Here is a 16,130-nt window from a genome sequence, read left to right as displayed (position 1 = left end):
CAGATTGGCCTACCACATCAACGCATTAACCTAACGATCCCTGTGTGGCCCATTCAAAAAAAACAAAACATAATCAGGTTCCTCGCAACATGTTCTCATACACTTTATACAGTTAATAGCCCTCTGTGTCTGTACTGCTACATACTTAGGCAGATAACTGGTTCATGCAGCTTTACATGAACACCTGAGCCTTACACTATGGCTGGTCCGAGTAACGAAAGCAATTGTTACCATCCACCTCTCGTGTCTCCCCTTTTCCTCATAGTTTGTAGCTTGCGAGCAGGGCCCTCACTCCTCCTGGTATCTATTTTGGACTGTGATTTCTGTTATGCTGTAAAGTCTATTGTCTGTACAAGTCCCCTCTATAATTTGTAAAGCGCTGCGGAATATGTTGGCGCTATATAAATAAAATTGTTATTTATATTATTAAATGATTCAAACCCCATTGCAAATTAAAAATTTTTGTGAAAGTTTATAAACTTAGTTGTTTACTATAAAAAAAATGTGAATAACTGAACATAACTAATGTAACAAGCGGTTTCTCAAAATTTAGCAAAAAAGTGTTTAAAAAAATGCAATGTGGTTGTAAGATGTGAATGCAGCCTCAAGATTGTGTTTGACAGCACAGCAGTGACATAGATGGGTGTATTAGGGAAATAAAATAGCATCATCTATGTTTTCAGGACAATTTAAGGCTTTGGAGTACTTTTGATTTGTTGTACATCGATTTGCTACAAATCGAATATCTTGGGAAAATTTGGTGAATCTGGTGAATTCGAAACGTAAAAGATTTGCTCATTTCTACCTGCCAGCTATCATTTTGCTGGATAAAGGAGACCCTGGAATGGGTTAAAAAATTATTAAACTTACCTGGCCCTAATTTGTCCTATTGCGCAGCCCCGCTCTGGTCTGGTCATCGTCTTCTGTTTGGTCACCAGTGCAGTCCTAAGCACTTCTGGCATGGACAAGGTCCCACGTCATGATATCATGGAGTGATGCACATCAAGATGTCGCAAGAGTTCTAGTGACTAGTGTGGTCTTTTCGAAGACTGACTGGGCCTAATACAGGAGGGGCTGTAGATGTCTTTTTAGAGACCACACTGGTGACTGGACAGAAGAAGACTACTGCCGTACCAGAGTAAGGCTGTTTGGCTTAACAGGATAGGGCCAGGTGAGCATAATAATGCAAATTCAATTCACATCAATTAAGTTCAATACAAATTGAAGTTCTCAGACCAACTTGGATACATCTGTATAAGAATGTGAGAAAATTTGTCAAAATTTGCCAAAGTCCTTCAAAGTCTTCTAAGTTCCAAAAGCTCCTTAAAACTTATAGTTGTATAGAGCTAAACTACATCACCTACAGAGTAGGTGTTCTTACCTGTTAAGTTCCTGCTCGGATTCTTTGGTTATGCCCTGCCAGGCTGTATTCATCAGACATTCTCTGAACTTGATGATGATGCCAGTGTGCAGTGCTTTGACAGTATCTACAGTAGAGTCATAGTACTTTCTCCATAACTTGTTTGCCTCTCTCCCATCCAAGTAACTTTAAATTACACCACATAGTAATATAAGGAGCAAAATCACCACCAACTTTATTTATTTGATATTTTATGATATAGTAAAAAAACACATAAAGAGTCAACCCAAAACCCACTAGAACCTCTAGATACAAATCAAAACCGTAAAAAATGTGGCAAATAACCAAGACGTATGGACCTACACACTTCTCTACCAACATCAATACAATATCTTTTCGATCCATTAGTAAAAAAATAACAAAAACAATCAACATAATACAAAGGTGTCGGGTTCCCAACTTCAATTCCATTTATATAAAATCAGGTTATAAAAGTAGTAACATTGTTCAGTTATTCAAAGTCGGGCAGTTATTCTCTTCGAGGTGATGAAACTTCAATATCCAGATTTTCTCTGATGTATTTGATCTTGTCACTGGTAAAAAGCACTTGTAGAATCTTCTTCCCTCTTTTGTATGGAATCAAATCAACATGGATTGTAAGACCATTTCCAGGCTTCATGGATCCCAATCTGTAAAATAGAATATAGGGTGAAATTTTCAAAGCAAAACTGCACCAAAATTCAACAAAGTATGTTGTACACACTGTGGCCTAAAACTATTACCTTCCTTAATATAAAAAATCCTAACCTGCATCTACTCATGCAATGTCATGAGAGCAGCACACCTCCCGAAACGGAAGTGAAGAGCACTTTTACTTTACCACTATTTTAGCTCAAATGATTTATATATGCATGACAGACATAAGGGGAATAAGTGAAATGTGTCCATGACTAGTGAGTTGCCAAATATGTGTATAAAGCTGGCAACGTTGCTGTAGAGAATACATTCATGAGGTTTGGAAGGTAGTCCTATCATATCATAGAAGAGCAACCACCTCCTCATCAAAGGAGACAGAGACTATTGATTCTTTCTCAAGAATTTTGATCCGGCATAGGAAGAAGAGCTATTGTCCAATTTTTGAACCCTTGTCATGGTCTTTCTCAAGGATTTCTGCCTTAGAAGAATGCTGGACATGTGGATGGATGAGGATCGGCCAATTGCCCTTCTCAAGCAGATGTCCTTGATAAAGACCACTACAAGGGTGGAAACGTTGGCCGATATCTGTTCTTCCTATTCTGGATCTAAATAAATGTAAACATTCTTGATCAAGAGTATCCAGAACAAGAAAAGTAACAGCGCACTCACCGGTGTTGAGCAAAAAAGCGGTTTATTCACATGCAATCATGCGGTGCAGGGAGGGTGGTGAACACATGCGGATGACAGCCGTTTCGTGCTAACGAGCACTTCAACAGATCCAGTGAATCTGGATCTGTTGAAGTGCTCGTTAGCACGAAACGGCTGTCATCCGCATGTGTTCACCACCCTCCCTGCACCGCATGATTGCATGTGAATAAACCGCTTTTTTGCTCAACACCGGTGAGTGCGCTGTTACTTTTCTTGTTCTGGATACTCTTATACAAATTGTTTTCTTCATGAAGCAGCACCCAGGTGGACCTTGTGTAGCGATTACTTTTTTTCTATTGTGACTAAAAGGCTTATACGGTGTGGCATTCAATACCCCTGAAGCAGGAATGGTCTAATATATAACGGCTGTGTGATTGCAATACTTCTGGACTGTGGACATTCTTGATCAAGAATCAACAGTCTGTGTCTCCTTCGGTGCTGAGGACGCTCTTCTATAGTATTGAGTTGCACAATTAGACAAAAGCACATTTAGATATTATCAATTGGAATCATTATTGTGATTCAATTCTCCCATGGCGGGATCAACTAGCCAGTTACATGCGGTAGTGAGGCACAGAGCTTGGTGGTTACATAAAAAATGGTAATACAAGGTTGTCTCAGATAACAGTAGGAACAGTCGATTGTGTTTTGTAGCAGGTGATTGTCACTAGGAGCAGACATAGCTCAACAGCTTTGGACTCAAAGCAACATGACCCCCTCCAAATTATATATACATTTTTTATGGTTGACAAATTGGTATGTCGATGTTAGGAAACATAATATATAAAGGTATATCTAAGGGTGGTATTGGTTAATAGTTGTGTGCCTCTTTAAATATTCTGGAAGATAAAGGAGGTTCTTGCTCACCGATGGCAAATGGATGCAATAAGTAGACTCACAGAGAGGCAAACAATTTGATGGTTTCAATAATTTCACAAGAGGCAACAGGTCAACTTGAGCAGAGTAAGACAATTGATATTGAGCACCATAGATTTGCATTTGCGACTTGTGCTGAAACTTGCGACAGTCTGCTGGCAATCTCCTCAGCAGCAGCTCCTTCTTTCTGTAACAGTGTCTGTATCACTTTCCTGGCAGTTCCACCACACAATCTTTCTGTGATTGTAAGAACACCTCATGGTCACCTCTCTTTGTGGCATATTTTACCTGCAGCCTACCCTTTAAAGATAGCCAGTTGTAGACCCTCGCTCACTAACATCAGTCACTATTTGGAGAATTATTTGCCTTGTTGATAAAGATAAAACTCTACGTAGTTTACTTTGTGAATCTGTTAAAAAAAAATTACTAAAGATTGACTTACTCTCTTGCTATGGTTCCCACCACCAGTCCGCTGCCTTCCATAAGCAGTTCACAGTTTCTCAGTTCCTCAGTCAGTGGATTGACAAATTTAATTGTGACCCTGCATGGGACCAACAGCATTGCATTTTCTGGCTTCTGTAAAGTGAATGAACTTCATTATTGTCAGAGAAACTAAGTAACATTAAGTTGATGGTTCAAAAGTTTTTAGTATGTTGCCTAAGTGGCAAACGGGATTGTAATCCTTACAGTGTTCGCCATGCGTAAGTTTCAGAACCTGTCCTTATTTGATACAGTATATATATTTATTTGTGAATTGTCAGGGTAGCAATACCATTATCAATGTGATATCAGAAGAGGCCGGTGTACTTGGAAAATACTTCTAAGAAAGACTGTAGACTCTTTAACGAAACTTTTATTTCCTGATTTGAAATGAACATGAGCACTTTAATTTAATTGGCTCTAGCTAATTAACTCTATCATGACTCATCTTAATATTTAGAATTATAAATCCATTCGGACATCGATTTTCAAAGAAAATACACCAGCCTTATCAGGTCTACTAGACCTATTTAATAATGTACACAGTACTGAGAAATCTGCTGACACATCTGATTTAAAGGAGTTGCTTCAAGAAGAAAACTTATCCAAAAGAAAAACTTTCAGAATCAGTGTCAAACCTTTTTTTTTTTTGCTATTTGTACTATTGTAGCTCTTCTGCAGATCAGACCAGACAGATTAGCCTTTGCTCCCCTCACCCACAAAGTGACTATTAGACACCTATGACATATCTAATTATCCTTCTCTTCTTAGCAGGGACTAACCACTGCATCCTAAAAAGGTCAGGCGGGATCTATTTTTGGGACCTTTTGCTAAAATATACCATTATCACATTTGACCCAAGTCAGTCACCCCAGTTCCCAAAGCTTGCTGCTTCCATGGAAAAGAAAGGGCGTGTGCACACATTAAGTATTAGCTGCAGACATTTCTACATCAAAAATGAATTTCTTGGAAGGAAAAAAAGTTGCATAGAAATACACATTTTTTTTTAATGTTTCACAAATGTTTCATCAGGGGTTTTGTTCTTGCCACTTACCGTATTTTTCGGACTATAAGACGCACCAGACCATAAGATGCACCCCAAATTTTGGGGTGGAAAGTAGCAGAAAAAAGATTTTTGTAAGATGGGGGTCCGAATTTAAGGTATCTTCCCTGAGGGCCGGCGGTGGTAGAGCGAGATCATCAAAGGCATGGTCCTTTCATCAGGAAGTGGGTGGTGGCAGAAGTGGGGCAATGCTGCAGTCCTGGGGTATCCCAGTGATGTGATGCTGTGGGTCCGGTGTTGGTGGTGAGGCAGAGCATGGTGCAGGGTCCAAATGCATCACCGGTTTCTCGGCGGCCATCTTCCTGATGCCGCGCATGCGCAGTTTGAGTTCTCGGTGGCCCTTGGGTTCAGGAAAATTGCCGCTGAGATCTCAATTTGCGCATGTGCAGCCTGCGGCAGCCATTTTCCTTAAACCGAGGGCCGCCGAGAACTCAAACTGGGCATGAGCTGCCTCCGGTGGTCCATGGCTTCAGGAAGATGGCCACAGGGAAACCAACGATGCACTCTGCACCGCCCACCACCACCGCTGGTTCCTTGAGGAATGGAGGCTGCTACACCACTGCCACAACCCCCCTCCCGGTAAGCTTGCGTTCGGACTATAAGACGCATCCCCCATTTTCCTCCCAAATTTTATTGGGAAAAAGTGCATCTTATAGTCTGAAATATATGGTAGTTTACTTACTATGACTACCCGACTTTGCAAATGTTAATTTATTTTATGGTGTTTGCACATATTATATATAGTTACATAGGTTGAAAAAAGACTTAGGTCCATCAAGCTCAACCTTTCGCTCGGAGTGTATATATTGCTCAGAATTCAGTACTAAGACCCCCAATCCTACTGCGTTGATAATACATTTGCTGTTTTGCACAGTAGTATCCCCCAATCTCATCTATCCAACCGTGAGACAAGTCTCGTAAAATTCTTACTTCAATCTTTAGAGTTGGGGAATCTAACGTGATGTTTCTTTCAGCCAACAGCTTCTCCTTTGTGTCCGTCACTTCTCCCACAGCGGAGACTTTTAGGAGATTACTCTCAGTGAGGCTCGTCTTGTACAGTGAATAGGGAACCAGGTAAATGGCGGAGTGCTCTGTGGGAAACAAGCGAACGCGTGCAGAGTAATTAATTATGCAATACACTTAGAGGAAATTTATGCAATACGGGCCAGATTTATTTTTGTAATAACGCTTGTTTACGGCATACAAATTATACAAATGTTGGCTCTCGGGCAAAACATCCTGCACCTTCCTGCCATATATTTGACACATCTAAATATGTTGTAATAAGTGAATGTGTTCCCATATTAATACGATTCCTCCAATATAATGTTTCCTTTTTAAAAAAAAAACAAACGCAAAACCCAATGAACAAGTAAAAAAACTGTTTTTATCGTTAAAAAGTATCCACTAGTAGTTTCCAAAAACCTCTTAAAAGGATTATACACTACTCGGAGAAACCCCTTCTGAATCCTTATGTTGTAAAATAATAGCACTTATACTCGTCGCCGGTGCTGTCCAAGCGGTGTCAGCACTGGCTCTCCCAGGGATTGTGTGACGTTGTTATGTCATGCGATCACTGTGGCTAATCAGTACCGGCTTCACTCTCATCTCCTATGGATGAATCTCATACTTGGAAGTGAGAGTGCAGCAGCTCTGACTTATTCCGGATGTATGTGATTCGTCCAAAGGTGAGGACGATGAAGCCAACACTGAGTTGCCACAGTGATTGCGTGACATAATGTCACACGATCCCAGGGAGAGCCAGTGCCGACATCGCTGGGAGGGTACCGGCACCGGAGGTGACTATAGGTGTTATTATTATAACAAAGGGGAAACATTGGAATTGAGAAGATGTTGTCCGAGTAGAGGACAACCCTTTTAAGTGTCAAAACTTTTGCTGGTTGCAACTGAAAATCTACAGGGTGGGCCATTTATATGGATACACCTAAATAAAATGGGGAATGGTTGGTGATATCAACTTCCTGTTTGTGGCACATTAGTATATGGGAGGGGGAAAACTTTTCAAGATGGGTGGTGACCATGGCGGCCATTTTGAATTCAGCCATTTTTGAATGCAACTTTATAAATGACCCACCCAGGTGTATCCATATAAATGGCCAACCCTGTACTAGTGAGCCACACTGGTAGAGTTTGCAATTCTTTTATCTGTCTTTTTCTGAGCTCATCTCTTTGGACCACATCAAAGTTGAGTTGAACTTTTATGTGGTCTATGGTCATAAATCCTTAAAAAAAAAGACATATAAAACAGATACAAACTTCCAGTCCAGACGAGCTCACTAGCCAATTCTCAGCTAACTCAGGGAAACAAGGAGCCTGTGAAAGTCGGTGTTACATATTTATTTATTTAAATAAAAAAATCTATATTTTATGCATTTAAGTAATAAAAAATGTCATCAAATGGGTCATTGTCCTTTAGCAGCAATCAGTATAAGATGAGGGATGTGCAGATCATCGTTTTAAGATCTAGTATTCACATTGATTTACCCATATGGTGTTTTTAGAGTTATTTTTAAGCAGAAAGGACACAAGTTGCTGGATTGCATTATTTCATTTCATAGCTTGGTCTTATTGTTTTTTTATATATTAACTTCACAATGCAATCTCATGTCAAGGGTCATTTATTAATTGCTAAAACGAGACTTAATAGTTCTCAGAAAATAATAACTTGCCGCTATTCCTTTATGTTGCTTAATATTTCGATCGAATAAAGACCTTGACTTTAGTAACCTCCATTGAATGGTCTATGTGTGCACAGAAGCTTGGTAGATAAGAAATGAAAGAAGCCAAGAGTGCATTACCTATTAATATATAACCTAAGAAACAATATAATTGCCAAACTTTTTAGACACAGGCAGCTCTCCATGCCACCATGAGGGCTGCAGACGCCTCTGTGAGCATTACTTAAATTTGGGGTCATCAAATTGGTAAAATGTTGGGTAGGGTAGTAAATAGCAAGTTCGCTTATACCATCCTGACCACAAATGGGCATCCCATCACAGAGAGGATCAACTTTGAAACTTTATCGGGAAGGGGACAGGATAGGGACATTATTACAGGAAGGGGTCCAGGATGAGCGACATTATACTGGGAAGGGGAAAGGATAGGGACATTATTACAGGAAGTGACTCAGGATTGGGGACATTACACTCGGAAGGGGACAGGATAAGGACATTATTACTGGAAGGGGCCAAGGATGGGGGAGATTATACCGGGAAGGGGACAGGATAGGGACCTTTTTAGAGGAAGGGGCCCAGGATGGAGGACATTATACCGGGAAGGGGACAAGATAGGGACATTATTACTGGAAGTGACCCAGGATGGGGGACATTATACCAGAAGGGGACATATAGAGACATTATTACTGGAAGGGGTCCAGGATGGGGGACATTATACTGGGAAGGGGGAAGGATAGGGTCATTATTACAGGAAGTGACTCAAGATGGGGGACATTACACTCGGAAGGGGACAGGATAAGGACATTATTACTGGAAGGGGCCCAGGATGGAGGAGATTATACCGGGAAGGGGACAGGATAGGGACATTATTACAGGAAGGGGCCCAGGATGGAGGACATTATACCGGGAAGGGGACAAGATAGGGACATTATTACTGGAAGGGGCCCAGGATGGGGGAGATTACACTAAGAAGGGGACATGATAGGGATATTATGACAGGAAGGGCACAGGATGGGGGACATTATACTGGGAAGGGGACAAGATAGGGACATAATTACAGAAAGTGACTCACGATGGAGGACATTCCACTGGGAAGGGGACCAGATAGGGACATTATTGCAGGAAGTGACTCAGGAAAAGGGGCATTATGACAGGAAGGAGCTGAGGGTATAGCAAGACTAAACAGTCATCATTCTAGCCCAAGGGATTACACTCGGCATTAAATATTGCAGAGAATGAATGTTTTTGCTGGGATTGGATCCACCCTTGATGCATCTACGACCTCACTTACATACAGTTTTAAAGGAATATCCATTTGCGGCCAGAACGGTGTGTTTGAATTTGTCTCTGACTATCCCACCCAGCAATGTTATTAGTTTGGTGGTGACCCCAAATCTTCTAACAGGTATGCTTTAATGAGAATTTGTCACCAGGTTTAATATCACAGACTGCATATGTCAAATAGATCTCTGGTGTATTTACTCTGAAAATCATTGTGAGAATGACTTTACACTGGACCAAATACTACAATATTTTTATGGATTTTCAATATTGGCATGTCAATCTATTTAATAATGTGTATGCAAGTGTAAGTGTTATTGTCTAATGCTCTATAGTGGGTGTTATCCAGAAACCTACCTGCTTTGGGTCTTAGCTCCAAAGAATCGGATTTTTCACACACCACATTCATTTGTGCCCCGTTATTCTCGATGGCCTGAACATTGATGTTAATATTAACTCGTTTAAATGAAGTGGTGAGATTTCTTAGGAAAGCAATGAGTTGAACATCTTGACCAAAAACTGGAGACTCCTTCAACTTGATCCTCAACTGTACCCCGAGTTTAGAAGGATTTGGAGGTGGATTATCGTGCAGGCCATTGCTTCCAGCATTTGGCTTATTCCTCATCTCCAAGGCTTTTTTAAATACAAGTCGTTCTTTTTCTGATCCTTATAGGGAACAAAAGAAAGAGTCGTACGTCATTCCACAACTTTATAAACATGATGACTAAATGAAGACTACTGTAGTAGATAAAAGCAACAATCCTGACCTATTGCTGGTTGGGTATAGATAATGCAGCTTGCCTGATATGGCCTGTGTAAAATGCCTCTAAAGAAATACAATACCTAAAGGGCTAGTGCTTAAATGGGTTTGAAATGGCTGCTGGTGTATATTTTTATGCATGCGGATATACCAAAGGCAAAAAGCACTTTGCCATTGAAAATGGTGAAATATAAAAACCCAGATAAGGCTGTACATATAATTTACTGAAGAAATGAGGACGAAACGCGCGTCGGGGTGGAGGGACACAGCTTGGAAACCGTACACACTGTAGGAATCAATTATAGGCATCTAACCTACTTGTAATTATTGGGAAGCCACATGTAAATTATTGTCGGCATTTATTTTTTCATTATTTTTGTATGTCAAATGATTTGTGTATATTGAATAAAATTGCGATTAATTATTATAAGATACATTTTTGTGCTTTTCTGGCCATTTCTCTCAGTGTAGAGAAATTAGTGACACATATGGGATTTTCATGCTTAAGTCACTAGCGCAAAGTACATAAGGATCACGCCAATCTTTGATTAAATCCCTTCTGACAATAGCGTAAGGTAGGGACGAACCGCAACATAGCAGGGCAGTAGCTATAGAGGCGGATACCCTGGGAACCAAATTTTATTGGAGCACAAAATTTAGGGTTAGAGCTGGGAGGATAAAATAATTACATAAAAACATGAAAAAGTTAAAAAAAAGTTAAAAATTAAATATAGCAATGTGGAAATATTTATTATCCAAATTGTTACATGCAAGTTCTGTTTTTCTATTGTATCAAATATTTATGTCACGCAGTAAAATGCAAAGTAATTATGTAAAAATCATACAATGGGGTTTTCTGGATTTTTTAAGATTCTGTCTCTCACAGGTGAGGTGTACCTACGATAAAAATTACAGACCTCTCCATTCTTTGTAGTGGGGAAAACTTGGCGTATCAAATACTTATGTCCTCAACTGTAGTTACATAGGTTGAAAAAGACTTCATCTGGTTCATATGGCTATCTCTGTCCCTCGTCAATGATTGACAGCTTTCTGCCTATGCACAGTATAGGCAGAAAGCTTCCAATCAATGGGGTGGCCAGGTTAATATACAGCTCATCATTGAGAGAACCGCTTTCACTCACACACAGGTTGCGCTGATGCCAATTTTTGCAGGAGGTGGCTGTAATATACTAGTAATAGATGGGATAGAGCCAGCAGTTTAACTCCTCTGAAAACAGTCAATTGCAACCATGGCAACTAATTAGTGTGACAGAGGGAGAAGGCTTCCTCTGTCAACCATTTCCTTCCACTTTTGGGTCTGTATGGAAACCAGAGGTCTAACAATGAGTTCCTGGTATGGTAGTATGGAAGCCCATTAGACCCTCATATGGCTACACCAAAGGAAAAATAAAACAATGATATGACTCATATGTGACAATGAAAAATAAAAATGATCCAAAAGGCAAATAAGGGGCTAATTGGTATCACTGGTATCTGTAGGCAGATCATATATCAAATATTTGTCTTTTACCTTCTTCATACTTGTAATTGCTGGTAATGTCCATTCTACGGCTTGTGCCGACCTGCTTAGTGCTGATTAGCTTTCCAATTTTCCGACTGTCTTGGTAAACCCTTTCTGGTGCCGACATTTTATTTGGCACAACCCATTTTATAATGTCAGCATTGACCTCCGCAAATATAAAAGGACAATCGTACTTCAGATGAACGTCTCCTTCTTTAATGGCTTTTACAGGAGCCGGCCCACAGCAAAATACTCCTGAAACAAGAAAGTACAACGTCAATGGAGATTGGCCTCATCTGTATGTTTGGGTGGTCCAATGGGTGGTCTAAGGTTCCTCCTAGAGGGTGTTATTTAGAGGAGTGATGATCGAAATACTATTTCGTAAAATGAAAATCTTTCAGCGCCTTACATGATGTATTACTATTATTTCACAACTTTGAGCTGATAGATATCATTTTACTAAACTGTATTGTGTTCGGAAGCAAAATGGACTAATTCAGGATTCGAAAAGTGGGTCTTTCAGGTCCACTCTGCCCTATCCGATGGGATAGAAACGATGCCGCCAAAAATTTCAGCTTTTCGAGAAAGGAAGGAGGGACGTTATGGGATATTATTTATTTTTCATTAAAGGGGGAAAAATTAAGTCATCCCCTATCAATAGTATAGGGGACAACTTGGTGATTTCTGGGGGTCTGACTACAGGGACCCCCAGCGATCCTAAGATCAGATGGGTTCCAGACCTGCAGAGCCCCATCTTCGATGGTGCACAGTTCACCCTACGCGCCATTCATTGTCTATGGTACTATTGGCCGTTTTCTCTGGTAGTTTCGTAATGGATCGCATGTTGAGTATGCGCACTGCTGCTCCATTGAGGACGGGACTTTGCAAAGCTTGGTTCCCAAGATCTTGAGCTCCATTCCCAAGATTTCTGGGGGTACCATCAGTGACGCGCAATCTTGGCCAGTCAGCATTTTCTATACATTGATGAGACATTCTCAGCATTACATTTAAAATACAATGTCTCTGAGATATTCGTAGCGATACACAGGGGAACATGTTAGATTATACTGGATCCTACTTGTGGATCCTATCAGGGGCGGACATGTCATTGGTGCAACCTGTGCGGCCGTACAGGGGCCCAAGAGGCAAATTGGCCCATTTCTCCCTCCAAAACAGGTGCAATTTTGCATTTTTAGGAGTTCTTAGACTGCAAAGGGCCCATATATTGTTCTTGCACAGGGGCCGTTTTCTATGTGTCCGACAGTGGATCTGACCTGCTCACCAGCTGCACGGCGTTTGCATGTTCTTATTATGTATGTTTGGCTTTCCTTTTCATATTCTCAGTTCCTCCCAAACCCCAATAACAGGCTGAAGAGTTCATTGCCTTTCGATTAAATTTTGCCACATCTGAGGCTTGGGGTCACAACTCTCATCCAAGAAGATCAGGTCGATTAGATTATTGACCGTCCGATCAGAGTGTGATCCGACATCCTCGGATGACGAGTAGATGGATTAAAACAAATCTCCATCTTCTCCATTCCGTCAGTCTGTGTCATCCGAGTGTAGTCCAATTTTTCCAATAGCGCAGCTGCGAAAAATTGGTCAGTCTCATGGAGTAACATTGGCCTGAGTGCGATACAATGTTATATCGAATTTGCACCTAAAATACGGTCGTCTGCACAAGCCGTTAGAGTAACGATTATAAATTGTAAGGGCCTGCTCACGCCTTACGATTTTGCCGTTCATTTTTCAACGGTAAAAAATTGCTGCACTTTCCAGTATCAGCAAAATGAATGCGATTTCTGACATCTCATGCACGCACTGCTTATTTTTATATCATGGATTTCAACTATCAAAGAGTTTTTTTTTTTAATCTACGGCATGATAATTCTTTCAGCATTTTTCCCAGGTTTTTTCACGTGATTAAATGAATGGGGGAAAAAAAAGTGAAAAAGTTAAAACGCTCATGTTTCATGCAGCATTTTTCCTGCCAAAACCCTGCAGAAAAAATTTGCTGCAAATACTCAACGTCTGCACTTACCCCAAGTCTCATTGAGGACTTGCTAAAATCTTGCTACTTTATTATTTGCATTAAATAAACACCTTTCTTTATAAATACATAAACATATTTACCATTGCTTGCTTCTTGTGGCGTTGCATCTAGCGCTTGCCAGCCGTTGTATCCTGCCGGTAAGTCTCTACGTTCCATCCAGCATTCATTCCACACATGAAAATTCCTGTACAAAGCAAGAACCGTAGTATAAAGTTATGCCCAAAGAAAAATATGCAATAGATACATAGAAATATAGATTGATTGATCAATTGACTGACAGATGGATCTTTTTTGTCTGTCCAGCTGTGTGACCACTTTTTTGTCTAGCAAACTTCCTTCTAAACTGGGAATATACAACACGTCTTTGCTAAAATGGCTAAATTCTGTCTATTTTTACTGGAGCACATGAGGATTCCTTTACAGCACCTTCAGAATTTATTCTACTTTTACCAGCAAAATTGATTGTTTCCTGACCGCTTTGGCGTTTTTTAGCCAGAATTTTGAGAGTTATGTTCCACAAGATGGCACTCCAACATAAGAATGTTATTTCCAAGTAGATTCCTACTAATCATGTGTAACAAAGAAGCGTAAAGCACAGGAAGGAGGCCAGATTATAGGAAGGGCATAAGAAGCCGTCACCCGTAGCCTCCACCAACTAGGAGATTCTATCTACTATTTCCCACGAGATTCTCCCAGCAGCAAAAAGACATTAACTAATGGTCTGAATTCTCTCTTTTTTTTTTATAGCTTCAGTACTTGAGCTAGAAAACAGGTATTCACGAAAGAAAGGACATGCTGATATTCGATAAATCCAGCATTAAGTACTATTAAATGTCCAAAATAATTAACCCATTTTCGACTAGATTGCTTAGTAAGTAGTGATCAGCGGATGTACTGGGATTAGGCGCTATCCGAGCATGGCGTGCTCAAAAAATAGGTTTGAGTTCCCATGGCCGTATGTCTCACAGCTGCTTGACAGTCCCAACATATGCAGGAATTGCCTAATAAACCGGAAATTCTTACATGTGTCATCAAAAAACATCAATTTTGCCATTATTTTTTGCCTTTTTTATGTTTTTAATAGGGGGTGTTGATTAAAGTGTCAAATCGTCATATGTATTATTAGGACTGCTGAAGTCACGTGTATTTTTTGCCAGGGTTAACAAGCTAGGAATCAGTCTTGGCTACTAGATTGTCTTGATTGGGCATAATTAGCTTTTGTTGTTGCCGCAGCCATATCCTGGCTGTTATTGGCACCATATGTGTTCACCTTCTACATTCGAATCACTCTTGTTTTGTATATCATCATTCATTAGTATAGCACAAGCTTTGATCCTTGTTTCCTCCAATAGCAGACATCAGGGGTCAATCACCATGCCCATACATACCAGATTGTAAAGCCAAAGAATTAGGCAATCATAGATAGGAGATAGGAAATGTGTCACGGGGCTACCGCGACAGAGAGGTTTCAGAGAACCGCAGCGCTCTGGGCCTCGTTCACACACAGTGAACAGAAGCTCTTCACCTCTATTCTGACCTAGCTGCTTTGTGCCAGCAGTGCAGGAGTTAACCTTATTGCTAAGTTGCTGAGAGCTGGGTCTCTCTCAGCTGAAGTGGATTTTGTAATCTGATCCTCTATATAGACCCAGTCCTGACTTCAGCTAGTGTCAGTGATCAGTTCTACTGCCTCGCTTGGAGGTTGAAGGAGCGTAGTGTTGGTGTTGGAGGTTTATTTACAGAGATTAGTGTCTGCGGTTTGGGTGCTTGTTAAACCTGTTTTCCTTCCTAGTTTATTCCTTCTCTTCCCTTCTCTGTGTTTCCTCTGTGGTTGTGTGAGCATTTGGTGAGTTTGAGACTTAGTTACCTTGTCTGTATACCCTGTTATTTGTTGTATTATTACACTGGTGCAGTCCACCTCCTTTGGGGGGAGAGGGGGCCACTGATAGGGCCTGCACAGGAGACAGGGATATGCTGGTGGCTCGGGCCTCATAACCATCATAGGTACCCCCGAGATAAGGGAAAGCCAGGGCCCCATTTAAGTGGTAGGGACAGGTGCGGGTTCCAGTACGCCATCCTGCCCCTTTATCGCCGTTTACGGCGTGACAAAATGTATTTGCAATCCAAAGATGAATGTACAACGTTTCGATTGACTCTGAGCTTCATCAGGTACTTTGTTCTTATGATTTACAGTATAGAAGGGCGCATCATCTCATCTGGAGAGTCGTAGTCTAAACAGAGATTGTCATGAGGAGTCTGCAAACGTGGAGCTGATTTGGCTGGCTCAGTTTAGCCACATGTAATATAGTTATTGGAGAAGTGACCTCCATCCACCAACCTTGATGCACCCCTCATCCAAAATCCACAGTAGTCGTGCATTAATGTATTACTTGTCACGTTGGTTTGTTGATACACATGATCCATTTTATAAGGATCAGATTTGCCTTATCGAAGTCTACAAATTATTATTAACCTCACTTTTGTGTTTTTCTTGGCAGACTGCCCTGATATGCTGCAACAATGGATAAAACAAAGCAGCGAAGGGTCATGCAGTCCAATTTTCAATGAAGGTTAACTGGTGTAATATCAACAAATGGAACATTAATCAGTTAAATAGCAGGAACTTAAAGAGGACCTG

The 16,130-nt window shown here is 40.7% G+C and overlaps 1 protein-coding gene across 2 annotated transcripts in view; it reads right to left on the bottom strand.

Moving 5' to 3' along the window:
- Positions 1-1,571: 1,571 nt before the first annotated feature.
- LOC138648697 (protein-glutamine gamma-glutamyltransferase Z-like) overlaps positions 1,572-16,130 on the bottom strand; it is a 39,370-nt gene continuing 24,811 nt past the window's right edge. For both annotated transcript variants that reach the window (XM_069738502.1, XM_069738501.1), the window contains 6 exons: positions 13,576-13,679; positions 11,452-11,697; positions 9,518-9,826; positions 6,114-6,274; positions 4,083-4,216; positions 1,572-2,049 (listed from right to left, as the gene is read on the bottom strand). In XM_069738502.1, the coding sequence (XP_069594603.1) occupies positions 1,890-2,049; positions 4,083-4,216; positions 6,114-6,274; positions 9,518-9,826; positions 11,452-11,697; positions 13,576-13,679 (1,114 nt within the window). In that variant the 3' untranslated portion in view covers positions 1,572-1,889. The remainder of the gene's footprint in view (positions 2,050-4,082; positions 4,217-6,113; positions 6,275-9,517; positions 9,827-11,451; positions 11,698-13,575; positions 13,680-16,130) is intronic.

The sequence above is a fragment of the Ranitomeya imitator genome, chromosome 9, assembly GCF_032444005.1.
Source record: "Ranitomeya imitator isolate aRanImi1 chromosome 9, aRanImi1.pri, whole genome shotgun sequence".
Lineage (NCBI taxonomy): Eukaryota > Metazoa > Chordata > Amphibia > Anura > Dendrobatidae > Ranitomeya > Ranitomeya imitator.
This window is presented reverse-complemented; position numbering and strand designations above follow the sequence as displayed.